Source organism: Colobus angolensis, unplaced genomic scaffold (genome assembly GCF_000951035.1).
Source record: "Colobus angolensis palliatus isolate OR3802 unplaced genomic scaffold, Cang.pa_1.0 Scaffold114, whole genome shotgun sequence".
In the NCBI taxonomy this organism is placed as follows: domain Eukaryota; kingdom Metazoa; phylum Chordata; class Mammalia; order Primates; family Cercopithecidae; genus Colobus; species Colobus angolensis.
In genome coordinates this window covers 1,837,462-1,852,977 of record NW_012112475.1, presented here as the reverse complement: position 1 = coordinate 1,852,977, position 15,516 = coordinate 1,837,462, and the positions used below count along the sequence as shown (strand labels likewise).

The 15,516-nt window shown below is 43.6% G+C and overlaps 1 protein-coding gene and 1 pseudogene across 2 annotated transcripts in view; one reads left to right on the top strand and one right to left on the bottom strand.

Annotated features, from left to right (window-relative positions):
- Window positions 1-15,516, top strand: part of MAPRE1 (microtubule-associated protein, RP/EB family, member 1) — a 34,948-nt gene that overhangs the window by 16,554 nt on the left and 2,878 nt on the right. Inside the window, exons 3-6 of one of the 2 annotated variants that reach the window (XM_011959790.1) lie at window positions 1,360-1,505; window positions 4,899-5,106; window positions 7,941-8,062; window positions 13,974-14,126. In XM_011959790.1, coding sequence (XP_011815180.1) covers window positions 1,360-1,505; window positions 4,899-5,106; window positions 7,941-8,062; window positions 13,974-14,126 — 629 coding nt within the window. The remainder of the gene's footprint in view (window positions 1-1,359; window positions 1,506-4,898; window positions 5,107-7,940; window positions 8,063-13,973; window positions 14,127-15,516) is intronic. The other variant, XM_011959792.1, reaches the window with a different exon arrangement.
- LOC105524478 lies at window positions 3,586-4,208 on the bottom strand (annotated as a pseudogene).

The window sequence follows — 15,516 nt, the reverse complement described above, 5'->3', positions numbered from 1 at the left end:
CTGTAATCCCAGCACTTTGGGAGGCTGAGGCAGGTGAATCACAAGGTCAGGAGTTCAAGACCAGCCTGCCCAACATGGTGAACCTCTGTCTGTACTGAAAATACAAAAAATTAGCTGAGTGTAGTGGCGGATGCCTGTAATCCCAGCTACTCGGGAGGCTGAGGCAGGAGAATTGCTTGAACTCGGGAGGCGGAGGTTGCGGTGAGCCGAGATTGCTCCACTGCACCCCAGTTTGGTGACAGAGCAAGACTCTGTCTCGAAAAAACAAAACAAAAAAATTTAATAGAGGAACACAAAAATGTTTTCTATTCAGCTTTGTTAATTAAATGACGGGTTGGCCGGGTGCTCTACAAAAAGAGTAAAAAACTAGTTGGGCATTGGTCACACGAGCCTATAGTCCAGCTACTCCAGAGGCTGAGGTGGGAGGATCACTTGAGCCTTGGAGGCAGAAGTTGCAGTGAGCTGAGATTGTGCCACTGCACTCCAGCCTGGGTGACAGTGAGACCCTGCTTCAACAAAAAAGAGGAAAAGAAAAGAAATGATAGGTTAAATGTATTTAGAGATGTAAAAAGCCCAGGGAGACAGACATCTTAGGGAAAAAAATGTTTTTTAATCTAGATCAAGGATGGATCTTGGAAATCCCCTCATGAAGAGGAGGGTATATCTTTTTTTTTTTTTTTTTTTTTTTTTTTTGAGATGGAGTCTCGCTCTGTCGCCCGGGCTGGAGTGCAGTGGCCGGATCTCAGCTCACTGCAAGCTCCGCCTCCCGGGTTTACGCCATTCTCCTGCCTCAGCCTCCCGAGCAGCTGGGACTACAGATGCCCGCCACCTCGCCCGGCTAGCTTTTTGTATTTTTTAGTAGACACAGGGTTTCACCGTGTTAGCCAGGATGGTCTCGATCTCCTGACCTCGTGATCCGCCCGTCTCGGCCTCCCAAAGTGCTGGGATTACAGGCTTGAGCCACCGCGCCCGGCCGAGGAGGGTATATCTTTGTGAAAAATCAGAAAATGTCACTTCTGTTACCTTTTCTGTATTTTGGGCGTTCATTTTTCTTTCTAGTGGTCATTTTATTGTTATGATGATTACCAATAAAGAACAGGAGTTTTAAAATTTTGTAGAAACATTCCTTTTCTCCTTGTTATAGACGTCTGGGTTGCAAGTATGTTGTAGAATATATGGGGTGAAAAACCACAGTCTTATTATAGATTTTAAAAATTGACTTCACATGAAATCAGTGAAGCTTTTGGTTTTTGTAGATCTACTTCACAGCTTTTAAAATTGTATTTGGTTTAAGTGGGTCTGGGAAGAAGTTCACCCTGCTTCTTTAAGTGTATTTTTCTGTTGCTGCTGTTCATTCAGGGGCTGCCTATTGTCAGTTTATGGACATGCTGTTCCCTGGCTCCATTGCCTTGAAGAAAGTGAAATTCCAGGCTAAGCTAGAACACGAGTACATCCAGAACTTCAAAATACTACAAGCCGGTTTTAAGAGAATGGGTGTTGACAAAGTAAGTAAATGTTATCTTTTACTGCGGTTAATGTTCCTTAATTAGTGATCATTACTAAGGATATAGATGCTAGCTTATGACTTTGGACATTTTCTTTTTATTCTTAATTTATCTAGTTAACTTTTCTCAGTTAACACAGAATTTACTGGGAGCAGTTTCCCTCTACCTTCTTGCCCCTATTCCCCTTTCTTGTTTCTTTCTTCATCATCTGTGAAGTTAGTAACTGTTTAGAGGAATCAGCCTGTAAATTTGTACAGTGATTTTTATTTAAAAAAAATTACTGTGTAATCTCTAGTAGTCTGAAATCTAACTCTCTTAATCTGGATTTACTTCTGTAAAAGCATACTGTATGTAGAATAGTTCTAATACAGAAGATTGTAGGCCAGGCGCGGTGGCTTACACCCGTAATCCCACCACTTTGGAGGCTGAGGTGGAGAAGATTCTAGAAATACTTTTTACAGAAGGATACAAGGAGGCTCCGTGGTGGGTGCCGGAAAACTCCTTTCTGCCCCCAAAGTTTTTTGAGGGAACAGAAACATGGTCCACCGGGCATGGTTTAGCACAAACATTACCTCTGTTTTACTAGATAATAGATTAAGTAGTTTGTCCCTTCCCCCACCTTTGTGAAGGGTTTATCCTTTTAAGTCATTTTTGGGGGGATAACTTTTTTTTTTTTCCTTTGGCAAAGGTAGTAACACCCCCAGTTACCTTGCTGGTGTGTCTGGTTTTTATGTATTTTGAAATCAGGTTTTCTTTTAAATTTTAGTTCTGTCTCTATATAAAATAGGCATTTATAGTATAAGAATATCACTTAGTTTCCAGGCATAGTTTAAGTAGATATAGCTTATATACAGTAATTTTGCTTTCATTTTTATGGAATTGTATTTTATTTTTTGAATATGGAAAATGTCTGAAGTATATAAAAGTAATAATAGTGTATAAATAATAAATAGTAAATAGTGTAATGATCCCTCATGTACCTCAACGGTTAGCATGGCCAATTTTGTTTTATAGCTAATTCTGTCCCATGCTACGTATTTCTGGGTTATTGAAATGAGTACAGAGGTAATATTTGTGAATGCTTCAGTATCATGCAAATTATATTTGTCGGGGGTGCATATATAATTGCATATATTCTTTTTATAATACATTGCAACTGGAATATTTGGAGATTAAAAGATAGTTAAAAGCTAGGCATGGTGGCTCATGCCTGTAGTCCTAGCTACTCTGGAGGTTGAGGCAGGAGCATCACTTGGACTAAGGAGTTTGAGGCAGCAGTCAGCTATGATTGCATCATGAGACTCCAGCCTGGGCAACAGAGCAAGACCCCATCTCTAAAAAAGATTAAAAAGTTAAGCTGTAGCCAGCGCTTCAGTGATTTGAATACTTGAAAACACAGTATTCTTGTATAGTAAAAATACTTACAGGGGCCTTATGTATATTTATTATTATTGTTTTTGGTGGGGGTTTTTTTGGTGTTTTTGTTTTTTGAGATGAGGTCTTGTTGTGTTGCCAGTGCTGGTCTAAATTCCTGGACTCAAGCAGTCCTCAAGATAGCTAGGATTGTAGGTACATAGCCCTGCATCCAGCAAGCATATTTTAATAGGATTTGGAATTAACTTGGAAAACATGTCATTTTGTAAAAATTTATCCTGAGACTGATTCTGCATCTTGATCTATTTTCAGGTTAGAATTATTCTTTTTTCTTTTCTTTTCTTTTTTTGAGACAGTCTCACTCTATTGCCCAGGCTGGAGTGCAGTGGCGCAATCTCAGCTCACTGCAGCCTCCACCTCCCGGGTTCAAGTGATTCTCGTGCCTCATCCTCTTGAGTAGCTGGGATTACAGGTGCCCACCACCACACTTGGCTAATTTTTGTATTTTTAGTAGAGACAGGGTTTCACTGTATTGGCCATGCTGGTCTCGAACTCCTGACTTCAAGCGATCCACCCTCCTCGGCCTCCCATAGTGTTGAGATTACAGGTGTGAGCCACCACGCCCGGCCCAGAATTTTCTTGAACACAGTTCATTGTAGATCCCTTTGGTTGATTTGTGCAATGGATTTTTCTTCCCTTTTTTTTTTTCCTTTTAATTGCATTTATTTTAATGCTGAATTTACTCCCGTGCCGTAAGTTTTTGTTTTTTCAGTTTCTTCTGGGATATCTTTTTCTTCTGGGCAACCTCCTCTTCTGGTTTAGGAACAATCTGTTCCTTTTCAGTAAGGATCATCTCAGTGTGGCAGGGAGAGCTCATGTGTGGGTTAATCTGACCATGAGCTCTGTAGGTCTGTCGGCGCATCTTAGGTGCTTTGTTCACTTGGATATGCTCGATGACCAGAGAATCTACATCTAAACCTTTAAGTTCAGCATTACTCTCTGCGTTTTTAAGCATGTACAGCAAAAATTCAGCACTCTTTTTGGGCCACCGACCTTGTGTCCAGCCCCACTGCTTGGCCTGGGCACACCTGCCAGCTCCACCACCACCATTGTAACGTCGGAATGGTACGCACTGTTTCTGTAAAGTGACATCTTTCAGATACTTCGTGGCTTTTTGAATATGCATACCCTTGATGGCCTGGGCAGTTTCACGAGTGTTCTTAAAGTGAACACGAAGATTGGAAGCTCTTGATTTGCGTGATTTCGTGGGGTTCTCCGGGTCAAGTGAATAGCGAACCATTTTCACAGATTACCTCAGGCCGCTTAGGGAAAGAGGGGTCTTCCCTTTTTTTTCAATGAGGTCTCTCTCTGTCTCTGTCACCCAGGCTGGAGTGCAGTGGCACAGTCTCGGCTCACTGCAGTCTCTGTCTCCTGGGCTCAAGCAGTCCAGTCTCAGCCTCCCAAGGAGCTGGGACCATAAGTGCATGCCACCACACCTGGCTCATTTTTTTGTATTTTTGGTAGAGTCGAGGTTGTCACCATGTTGCCCAGGCTGGTCTCAAACTCCTGGGCTTAAGCAATCTGCCTGCTTTGGCCTCCCAAAGTGCTGGGATTACAAGCATGAGCCACCGTGCCTGGCCTATGCAGTGGATTTCATGCTTTGTGATAGGCACTGTGGCCATGCAAGTTATATGGCAGACCTACTCTTTATAGCATAATGACACTTGTATCACGTCTTAGGATGTGCTTGGATGTGTGTATGTGACTTATATGATACTTGTTCCTTTTTTGTTTCTGATTCCTTTTCATAAATTTGAGAGAGTGGGGAGGGGTGTAGGTACTCTTGAAGGCAAACCGCATGAAACTTGCTTTATGAATTTAGGGGCTTACTTAGCCCTAAGGTCTCTAAAATATTTTTTTCTCCTTTTGGCAGAGCTTTATAATGAATTGATGCATGGACTAGTTTGATGCTTGCCAAAAGCTTCTTGTTTTGGGCTAAACAGTTGTTTTTCTCTGCAGATAATTCCTGTGGACAAATTAGTAAAAGGAAAGTTTCAGGACAATTTTGAATTCGTTCAGTGGTTCAAGAAGTTTTTTGATGCAAACTATGATGGAAAAGACTATGACCCTGTGGCTGCCAGACAAGGTCAAGAAACTGCAGTGGCTCCTTCCCTTGTTGCTCCAGCTCTGAATAAACCGAAGAAACCTCTCAGTTCTAGCAGTGCAGGTAAAAAAAAAAAAAAAACAACCCCAAAACGTTTCCAAAAAATAGCGTTCTAGATATTCATTCAGCATTCAACTAGAATTTTTTCAGTAGCCGTAGGCTTAGGGATCTTAAGAAATATAATCCCAGGTATGTGGCCAGGGCATGGATTCTGGCATCAGGCAGATAACTGTTTGTCCTTAGGTATCTGTAGCCCTGTGTAAGCAACTTCAACTCTGCCCCACAGTTTCTTCCTCTATAAAATGGGAATTTTAATACTTGCCCCAGAGGGTTTTTGAAACTTGAACAAGTTACTGTATGCAGTTTTGCCAAAGCTCTAGAAATCCATCAGGCCAGCTCATGTAAGAGAGCATTTGTTCATTCCAAAACAAGGGCATTTTCACAGAGCCCTAGGATAGGAAGTTATACCAGAGCTGGACTCCTTGAAGGAGCTGTGTAGGTCTCTCAGGGACTGCTCTTGGCTGTCTGTGTTATTCTGTCTGTAGACCAGCTTCCTATATATACTCATGGCTTCCCTACCTGCCCTAGAACTATAGCTGTTAGGTGACTGGCTTGCCATGGTGCTAGCAGAGTCCGGGGGGTAGGGAGAAGCTGATTTTACATACCTTCTCAGAAGGGTATGGGCTTGATAGCTTTCCCAGGATATGTTTACAGTAGTATAGAATGTGTATATTTTGGGGCAGGGTAGATAATTAAGGTTTCATAATACCTTGAGAGAGGCTCGTTCATCTGATAGAGAGGGTAGGCTGAGTGCTTTCTAAATAACTTTATGGAGAGAGAGTTCGCATGCCATATAATTATACTTTTATATTTAAAGTATAAAGTTAAACGGTTTTTAATATATCTAAAGAATTGTGTAACTATCACCACAATAAATTTTAGAACATTTTCATCACTCCAAAAAGAAATCTTGTGCTGGGCGCAGTGGCTCATGCCTGTAATCCCAGCGCTTTGGGAGGCTGAGGCAGGCAGATCACTTGAGGTCAGGAGTTTCAAGACCAGTCTGGCCAACATGGTGAAAACCTGTCTCTACTAAAATATAAAAATTAGCTGGGCATGGTGGCGCATGCCTGTAATCCCAGCTACTCAGGAGGCTGAGGCAGGAAAATCGCTTGAACCGCAGTGGTGGAGGTTGCAGTGAGCCAAGATCGCACCACTACACTGCAGCCTGGGTGAGAGAGAGAGACTCTGTCTCAAGAAAAAAAAATTTAAAAAAAGGAACGTTGTGCGTAGTTAATAGTTGTCACTTCCCCAGCTTTTCGCCCTCCCTCCAGCCCTAAGCAACCACTTACTTGCTTTCTGTCTCTGAATTTGCAAATTCTGAACTTCTGCTATACATGGAATCATAGAGTATGTGGTCTTTTGTGTATGGCTTCTTTTGCTCAGCCTGCTGTTTTCAAGGTTCATCCATGACCTAGCATGTATCAGTCCTTCATTCTTTTTTATTGTGGAATAATATTCCATTGCATGCCTGTAATTTTTATTCAGCAGTTCATGGTCATTTGCATTGTTTCCCGCTTTATGGCAAATGGGAATAATGCTGCTATGAACGTTCATGTGCAGCTTCTGTGTGGACATACGTTTTGATTTCTCTCAGTTACAGACTGAAAGGTATATACTCTGGGAGCAGAATTGCTGTGCCGTGTGTTAACTCTGTATTTAACCTTTTGCGGAACTACCTGTTTTCCAAAGTGGCTGAGCTGTTTCCGTTCCCATCAGCAGTATATGAGGGTTTCCATTTCTCTAGATATTGAGTACTTTTTATTCTTTAGCTCTTCAGAATGGGAAACTGCATAGATAACCCTGTGCATTTCGTATTTCAGATGCTGCTACCAGTTGAGTGGAGACGTGCATTAAGCATTTAGTCTTTGGGATAAACGTGCTAGAGAGAGTCATCCAGAGGAAATGCCTGTTACTGTGGGTGAAAGGCCTTGTGATTATAGTTTGTGGTGTTAGGAAAATGCGATATTTCCAAACCTGGCTTGTAATATGCAAACTTTACAAAATAATTGCTAAGTAAGTGAATCATCAATGGTATCTATACCTTGAGGTTTAGCCCATTCTTGATTATTTTTACTCGTAGATAGGTTGGCTACTTTACTCCTTTTTTCTTGTCTTTGTCTGCTTTTGGCTGTAAATACTGAGAGACGTCTGTAAATACTAGTCAGTGTGATGCTTTTCTCTCCTCACCTTCCTAAACTCCTTCTAAAAGGTAAGCAGAGAGAAAGATTTTAAAGCAATTCATGGGAAGAGCAGGCTCTCCTGCTCTTATGGATTCCCTCCCTCTTCCAGTCCAAGGAGTGGGAGGTGAGGAGTTAGGAGGGACCTAACTTTCCAGGTGGGGAGCAATGGGCACCTGGCAGCAGCCGGGACTGTGTGCTCATGCCTGGTGTGAAGTTTGCCTTTGCTCTACAAACCTGGATTTGGTTTGTAGATGTGTTAACTAAATCTTAGCTGTTGTAACCAACATGAAACAACCTGTTTGTGGATTTGGTCAGAGCTGGGTTAAGGTGGATCATCTCTATGCACTGGAATGACTGTACCCCTTTCAGATGATAGTCCTGTTCACCGCAGTGGAGAAAAGACCTCACTGAAGGACTTATTCCCAGCATGAAACATCATGACTGAAATTGGTACTTAACTCTGCTGCCAGGATAGAAACCACTCAGGCAAATGTGGGAGTGTGGTCTTGCCTGCTGGGGCTCTCTAGCATTGGTTCCCTTCACTGAACACCTGTGGAAGGCAGTTGGTCACAGCTTCTCCGTGTTGTCTTGTGGATTTTTTGTTTGTTTGGTCTGAAATTACTCCTTTTCAAAAACCTGTGCTCTCTTTTTCAGCTCCCCAGAGGCCCATGTCAACACAGAGAACTGCTGCAGCTCCTAAGGCTGGCCCTGGTGTGGTGCGAAAGAATCCTGGTGTGGGCAACGGGGATGACGAGGCAGCTGAGTTGATGCAGCAGGTGGGCACCCCTGTGTTTAGCACGTGAGTCACCTCGGGGGATAGGATCCTTGCAGTGGCTGGGGTGCCTTGTCCATGTTCTTAGATGAACAGCTGCCTTGTTTGCTTGCCAGAGCATGTGACACATGTGAGCCTCAGGTGCTGTGTGGGGAGCATGAGTGTGGAGGTGTAAGGGAGAGATCAGGCGTGCCTGGGCTCTCTTAGTGTGGCAGAAGCCTGTGCTCAGAAGCCAGTGCTTAGAATAGAATCCCGTTGAATGTTTCTGGAATGCTGCCCGGGGACCTGGGATTCGGAGAATTAAAGATAAAGGAGGTCTCCTTTTTGAATAATTTAGTAAAAAGAATTCTGCAGTCTCTCTGCTGAGTCCTGGACTGGGGTCACTGGAGATTGGAATTGAGAGTGGAACTGGTATGAAATGCCTGTTGCTCTTCTAGTTCTATTCTTAGTAACTGGGTGATTTGAAATGTCTTCTTCAGGAGTAAATGTGCTTAAGTCACCTGTCAGAGGTCTCTGTGGATCAAAACAAGTTTTAGACTTTTAGACATTTTCCCACTAATCCTTGTAGTTGCTTTGTTTGCTTGCTTTCAGATGATTCTTTTTTATTCTATTTTTAAAATTTTGTTTTATTAAAAAAGTTTTGTTTTAATAAAATAGAGATAGGGTCTCACTATGTTGCCAAGGCTGGTCTCTAACTCCTAAGCTCAAGTAATCCTCCTGCCTCAGCCTCCCAAAGTGCTGGAGTTACAGGTGTGAGTCACCACGCCTGGCTCCATTGAAAAAATCTGGAGTGCTCTGTGATTCCAGTGAGTTTGGGATTGAATCCTTTTACTTTTCTAAAAGCCAAGTCCTAAAACTTGAGGGAATTGATCTCTAATGCAGAACCTCTCATGACCCACAGTTGAACTCCTAAGAGATCAGGACAGTGAGAACCTGCCCAAAGATCATCACGTTTCACTTTTTTCTTTTTTCTTTTCTTTTATTGAGACGGAGTCTAGCTGTGTTGCCAGTGCTGGAGTGCAGTGGCGTGATCTCAGCTCACTGCAACCTCCGCCTCCCAGATTCAAGGGATTCTTCTGCCTCAGCCTCCCGAGTAGCTGGGACTACAGGCGCGTGCCACCACGCCTGGCTAATTTTTTGTATTTTTAGTAGAGACAGCATTTCACTGTCTTAGCCAGGATGGTCTTGATCTCCTGGCCTCGTGATCCGCCCACCTTGGCCTCCCAAAGTGCCAGGATTACAGGTGTGAGCCTGAGCCACAGTGCCTGGCTGTAGCTAACATTTTAAAAGTGCTTTCGTCATGCACAGTGTAAGCACTTAATTTCACTTTCGCAGCAACCCTGTGAGGTTTTACACATAAGGATAGTGAGGCTCGGAGAGGTTAAATAACTTGAGCTAGGATTTGAACCCAGGTATACCTGTCTCCAGAACCTAGATCAGTCAGTCCCTGCTGAATGGAGAATTGAGGAAGAGGTTATTTATCAAAGGTATATAGATGTTTCTCTTCCTTGCACCCACCTTTGGAAACTGTAAGTACTCACCAGATAATTACTCTGGGCAAATTGCTGCTAAGCATTGATGAGAATACCAAGGCATAGGAGATCTGACCTAGACCTAGACAGGTTTGATACAGTTGGAGAAGATGGACTTGGTGCCTGCCTGTGGTCAAGTCCCAGATGAGGGTTACGGAAGGCAAAAACCACAGCTCTTATGGGGGAGAGTGTGACTGGTGTCTGAGGAGGCTTCCTTCCCTGAGAGGGTGACCAGAATTAGCTGCTTTGGATGGTTGGTGTTGTAGAACTTTAACAGTTGATGTTGGGAGGGGTTGTGGTCTTGAATTGACTTGTAACTCTGTTGTATGTCTGTCGGTGCTGGGGAACGTTGAGAGGCTAAGGTTGCAGAGGCTGAAGGTCACTAACCAGGTGCTTTGTTGATCCTGGAAGGCTGGGATCAAATGCTCATACCCAGGTGGTTCAACCCTGACATAGAAGTACTGTGTTTGGCCTGCACAGAGTTTTGTTTATTTATTTGTTTATTTTTTAAATATAAAGGATTTGTCTCCAGGTTGTCAAAGTCCTTCCCATACCTGTTACCAACCCTCTTGGTTCATTGACATTATCAGGCCCCCCTGAAAGTGTTTGCATTTGCGGCCCTTTGTAAATATGAAAAATGGAGCCACATGGGTTTATCAGGCTATGGGAAGAACAGTGTGTCTGCACAGACTACCTTGTGGTATTTGTATCCTTGGGAGATCTGCAAAGATTCTACATTCTTAAGTCGTCCTGGAGAAATTTAATTGATTTTAGTTCAAAGCAGTGCTGTCCAATGAAAAAGTAAAAGGTGAGTCAGAAGTGTGAGCTACCTGATTTACATTGTCTAGTAGCTACACTAAAATGAATATAAAAGAAACAGGTAAAATTAATTTTATCAGTACATCATCTAATATGTAAAAAATAATACTCCAGCATATAATCAAATATAAATGATTATCAATGAGCTGTTGTACATTTGAAGACTCTGCTACATCTTTGAAATCAGGTGTATGTGTGATACTTGTAGCTCATCTCAGTGGCACTGGCCAAGTTTAAGTGTTTATATGGACACATGTGGTTGATGGCTACTGTGGCCAGTGGAGGCCTGAAACACTGACTTGGGCTTCTTAGGTTATAACTGTTGCTTTACCTCAAGATAAGGTTCTAAGAGTGACCTTAATTACTAGCCACAGATTTTTTTTTTTTTTTTTTTTTAAGGCGGAGTCTTGCTCTGTCGCCCTGACTGGAGTGCAGTGGCCGGATCTCAGCTCACTGCAAGCTCCGCCTCCTGGGTTTTACGCCATTCTCCTGCCTCAGCCTCCGGAGTAGCTGGGACTACAGGCGCCCGCCACCTCGCCTGGCTAGTTTTTGTATTTTTAGTAGAGACGGGGTTTCACCATGTTAGCCAGGATGGTCTCGATCTCCTGACCTCGTGATCCACCCGTCTCGGCCTCCCAAAGTGCTGGGATTACAGGCTTGAGCCACCGCGCCCGGCCTAATTTTTGTATTCTTAATAGAGACAGGGTTTCACCATGTTGGCCAGGCCGGTCTCGAACTCCTGACCTCAGGTGATACACCCTTGTTGGCCTCCCAAGGTGCTGGGATTACAGGGGTGAGCCACTGCACCTGGCCAAGCCACAGATTTTTAATAACCTTATGAATACAAACTTAAAAGGAGTGCCACGTGAAAGCCAGTGTCTTAGTATATATTTTTTAGTGATTTAGTGTTCATTATGTATGTGTAGTTATGAGCAATATCATGGACAAATACTACTTTGGCCTTTATAGGTGGGACCCAGAAGCCTGGGTAACTGGTTTGGGCTTGATAATTTGTTGGACAGAGAAGGTTTTAAAGGGTTTGAGAGGGTAGCACTAGTGAAACATTGGTGTATAGGTGGATACCAAGCTAGCATTCCTTTTTTTTTTTTCTGTGGCGTGATCTCGGCTCACTGCAACCTCCGCCTCCTAGGTTCAGGTGATTCCCCTGCCTCAACCTCCTGAGTAGCTGGGACTACAGGTGCGTGCCACCACGCCCAGCTAATTTTTATATTTTTATAGAGATGGGGATTCACCATGTTGGCCAGGATGGTCTCGATCTCTTGACCTCGTGATCCGCCTGCCTTGGCCTCCGAAAGTGCTGAGATTATAGGCGTGAGCCACTGTGCTTGGCCAGCATTCCTTTTCATAAGCTCTTTTGACTTCCTTTCCTCCTTGGTCGTTAATGCCACCAGGCATGTGATTAGAAGACCCCTTCCCTGCCTTTTGGATTGTGGAGCTGTAGCTCTGAGTCTGCTTCCTGCTGGGGCTGATCAACTGCTCTTTGGGGCTGTTGGTTTCAGGAAAGGCAGCAAACTGCAGCAAAAGCAGAGGCAGGGACAGTGAGGGAAAATGGATGATTTAGCTTTGCTGGCCACCAGGCAGTAGCTGTACTTTATGTATGTATGTATGTGTGAATGAATGAGTGAATGAATGAATGAATGACACAGGGTCTTGCTGTGTCTCCCAGACTAGAGTGTAATGGTGCATTTATAGCTCACTGCAGCCTTGAACTCCTGGGCTCAAATGATTTTCCTGCCTCAACCTCTTAAGTAGCTGGTACTATTGGCATACACCACCCTACCTGGCTAATTTTTTAGATATTTTTTTGTAGAGACAGGTTTTGCCATGTTGCCCAGGCTGGTCTCGAGTTTCTGGCCTCAAGCGATCCTTTCACCTTGACCTCCCAAAGCTTTGAGATTACAGATGTGAGCCATTGCACCTGGCCCCTCTAGTACTTTATTGGAACTTTCAATTATTTTTGATTTCTGTGGCTGGTAAAGGAATGGTGAAAGGCTGTCTAGAACTGTGATTCTGGTTTGGTCTGAGAAGACTTTGATGATGAACTTTGAAGTTCGCTTTGGTAAAATTGTCCTGGTGGTGTCGCCTGCTCCTCATCTGTGGATGCCTTTTGACTGTAGGTTATAAAGAGGGTCCTGTCTTCCTGGGATGAGACTTGATCTCCTCTGTTGTGTTTGGTGTCTTCATCAGGCTGTGGGGAAGCTAGATAAGCTGTTTATTTCTGTTTTTAAATTTTTATTATTTATTTTTTAAAAAGATGAAGTCTTGCTATGTTGTCACAACTGGCTTTTAACTCCTGGGCTCAAGCAGTCCTCTCGACTCGGCCTCCAGAATAGCTGAGACTAGGTGTGCACCACTCCACCTGACATGCTTCTATTTTTGTGGCTGTAAGTTTGGAAGGCTGGACTAGATGACTTCTCTGGTCCCTTCTGGCTTGTAGAATTCCCTTCTGCCGAGGTTGTTCTCAGTATCTGTACCTTTGATTTCATTACTTTACTTTCCATGCTGCTCTGTGGCCATGACCTGTAAATACAGGGTTTTATGAGGGTTTTACGCTGCAGGATATGCCAAGCAACTTGCATTCATTGAGAGTTAAATGGAATTCATTTGTCATAGATGTGAATACAGTACACTGGAATGAAGATGCACCATGGTTAAAGTACACACAGGACTGTGAGTGTTATAACTTTTATTAGTCTTGACTGTATAGAATCCTGGCCTAAAGACTGAGACTGATTTTTTTTTTTTTCTTTTTTTTTTGAGACGGAGTCTCGCTGTGTCACCCAGGCTGGAGTGCTGTGGCCGGATCTCAGCTCACTGCAAGCTCCGCCTCCCGGGTTCACGCCATTCTCCTGCCTCAGCCTTCCGAGTAGCTGGGACTACAGGCGCTTGCCACCTTTCCTGGCTAGTTTTTTGTATTTTTTTTTTAGTAGAGACAGGGTTTCATCGTGTTAGCCAGGATGGTCTTTATCTCCTGACCTCGTGATCCGCCCGTCTCGGCCTCCCAAAGTGCTGGGATTACAGGCTTGAGCCACCGTGCCCGGCCACTTCATAGCCTCTTCATGGGAATCAGAGACCCTCAGTGGGGCTAATGGAGCATCAGAGCACTTTCCATTGGGCTTCCAAAGAGTTCCATTGAGCCCTTTCCAGGGTCCTTTCTATTGACCCCCTTGTGCAGTCAGACCTGGACTCGATTGTCCAGTCCTTTCGTAAGGACTCAGTTTATGATTGTCAGCTACCTTGCCAGGCTGTAATTGTCTCAGACTTCCCTAGTTTTTTCTCCTTAATCCTTTTTTAGTCCCTGAGAAGCTTCTGCATGTTTCAAGGTGTAGTCTGCCCTTTCTGGGAGCTGTTATTGTCAAGGTTGTCATAAACAAATCCATGTTGTTTATCTGAGGCTGAAGAAAATTGACATTAAACTGATGTGGTTTTTGTCAATGTTGGGGTTTGATCAAAGACCACATCTCCTTTTGGGTTAGAAGTCTGCCTGATATTTTATTGCCATACTAATGCCAGGCATCTCACCCTTTTTAATGTCTTGTGCAGGTCAACGTATTGAAACTTACTGTTGAAGACTTGGAGAAAGAGAGGGATTTCTACTTCGGAAAGCTACGGAACATTGAATTGATTTGCCAGGAGAACGAGGGGGAAAACGACCCTGTATTGCAGAGGATTGTAGACATTCTGTATGCCACAGATGTATGTGTTGACATGAGGATATTTTCTTTCCATTTTACATAGTTGGGTTGGTGAACTCGGTGCTGACGCTTGTCGTATTCCAGTGTTGCAGTCATCAAAAGACTTCATCTTTGATCCCTCAAAGTCAGCCAGAGGGCACCTCTACCCAGCTTTAGCTTCTGCCTGAGGTGTATGAGCTTTTGAAGAAGGAATAGGGCAAGGAGGTGGCTGGCTTGTCCAGCCTCTGTAGTATGTGGCCACTGATAGGTGATGAGTGCCACAAACTGCTCTTAGCCAGAAGCAACCCCTGTCCCCACCCCACCCCACCTCATATTGCTTAGATCCCTCAGCTTTAGGTGCTGCCTCCAGTTTTTCAGCGCCTGGGGCATGCCCGGAGAAGCAGGCACATGCTCCCTTTTTCACAGCGTGCCCTCATATCACATCATGTCTGGGCATGCCTTTCTCCTCCCTCCTAGGAATTTGCCTGGTTCCCACTCCCTCAAAGTACTCTATGATCAAGTTTCTTTGGATCCATGTTTATTGCACAGTCAAATCTGTTGATATTAATCACGACATGTTAGTTGATCAGGGTAGACTCTTTTTTTTCTAGATTTAGGATTTGTTATCTGGCTGTGTCCACTGGTTAGTGGTCATGTTTGTAATTCTGTGTGCCTGGCAAGGTCTGTAGGATCAAACTACAAACTATTGGTAGTATGTGTAGCACTATGCAAATACAAGGTAGTAATAATGCTGTTACTATCACTGTCCTTGAGACGTAGCTTGTGAAATTTCAGGGGATTAAGACAGATGACTGAAAAGTTGATAATCTGTTGAATAAATCTTTAATTTAGAGCTTGCTGTGTGCTATGTAATGAAAAAAAGACAATGAAGATATAGGGGTCCTTGGTTTAGTCTGAGTATTATTTTAGTGGAGCCACATCTTAAGTAAGTTCAGCTATAGAGATTTAGTTAATAGAAATAAGGTGGTGGTTGAAAGAGAAGTCTGATTTTACAGCAGAATAGTATAGTAATTTCCTGCTCTGAGTCCATGCCAGAATGCCCTGGAGTGAGAATGAGGTGGGAGTCATGAATCTCCTCTTTCCTTGTGCACTCAATTTTTCTGCCACTGATGTTGAGTCAGTCTTGCTGTTGTGAATATTTTGGGTAAAGCATGACTCCTAAGTACAACAAAAAGAAGGCATAAAAGGAAAGCTGGCTATATAGACAGTGTATTGAGAGAAGATGTTAGCGTACTGAACTTTACAGGGGACTTCAGGAATATTTGAGGGTAAATTCTTTTTTTTTTTTTAAGAAATGTGGGTCTCGGCCGGGCGCGGTGGCTCAAGCCTGTAATCCCAGCACTTTGGGAGGCCGAGACGGGCGGATCACGAGGTCAGGAGATCGAGACCAT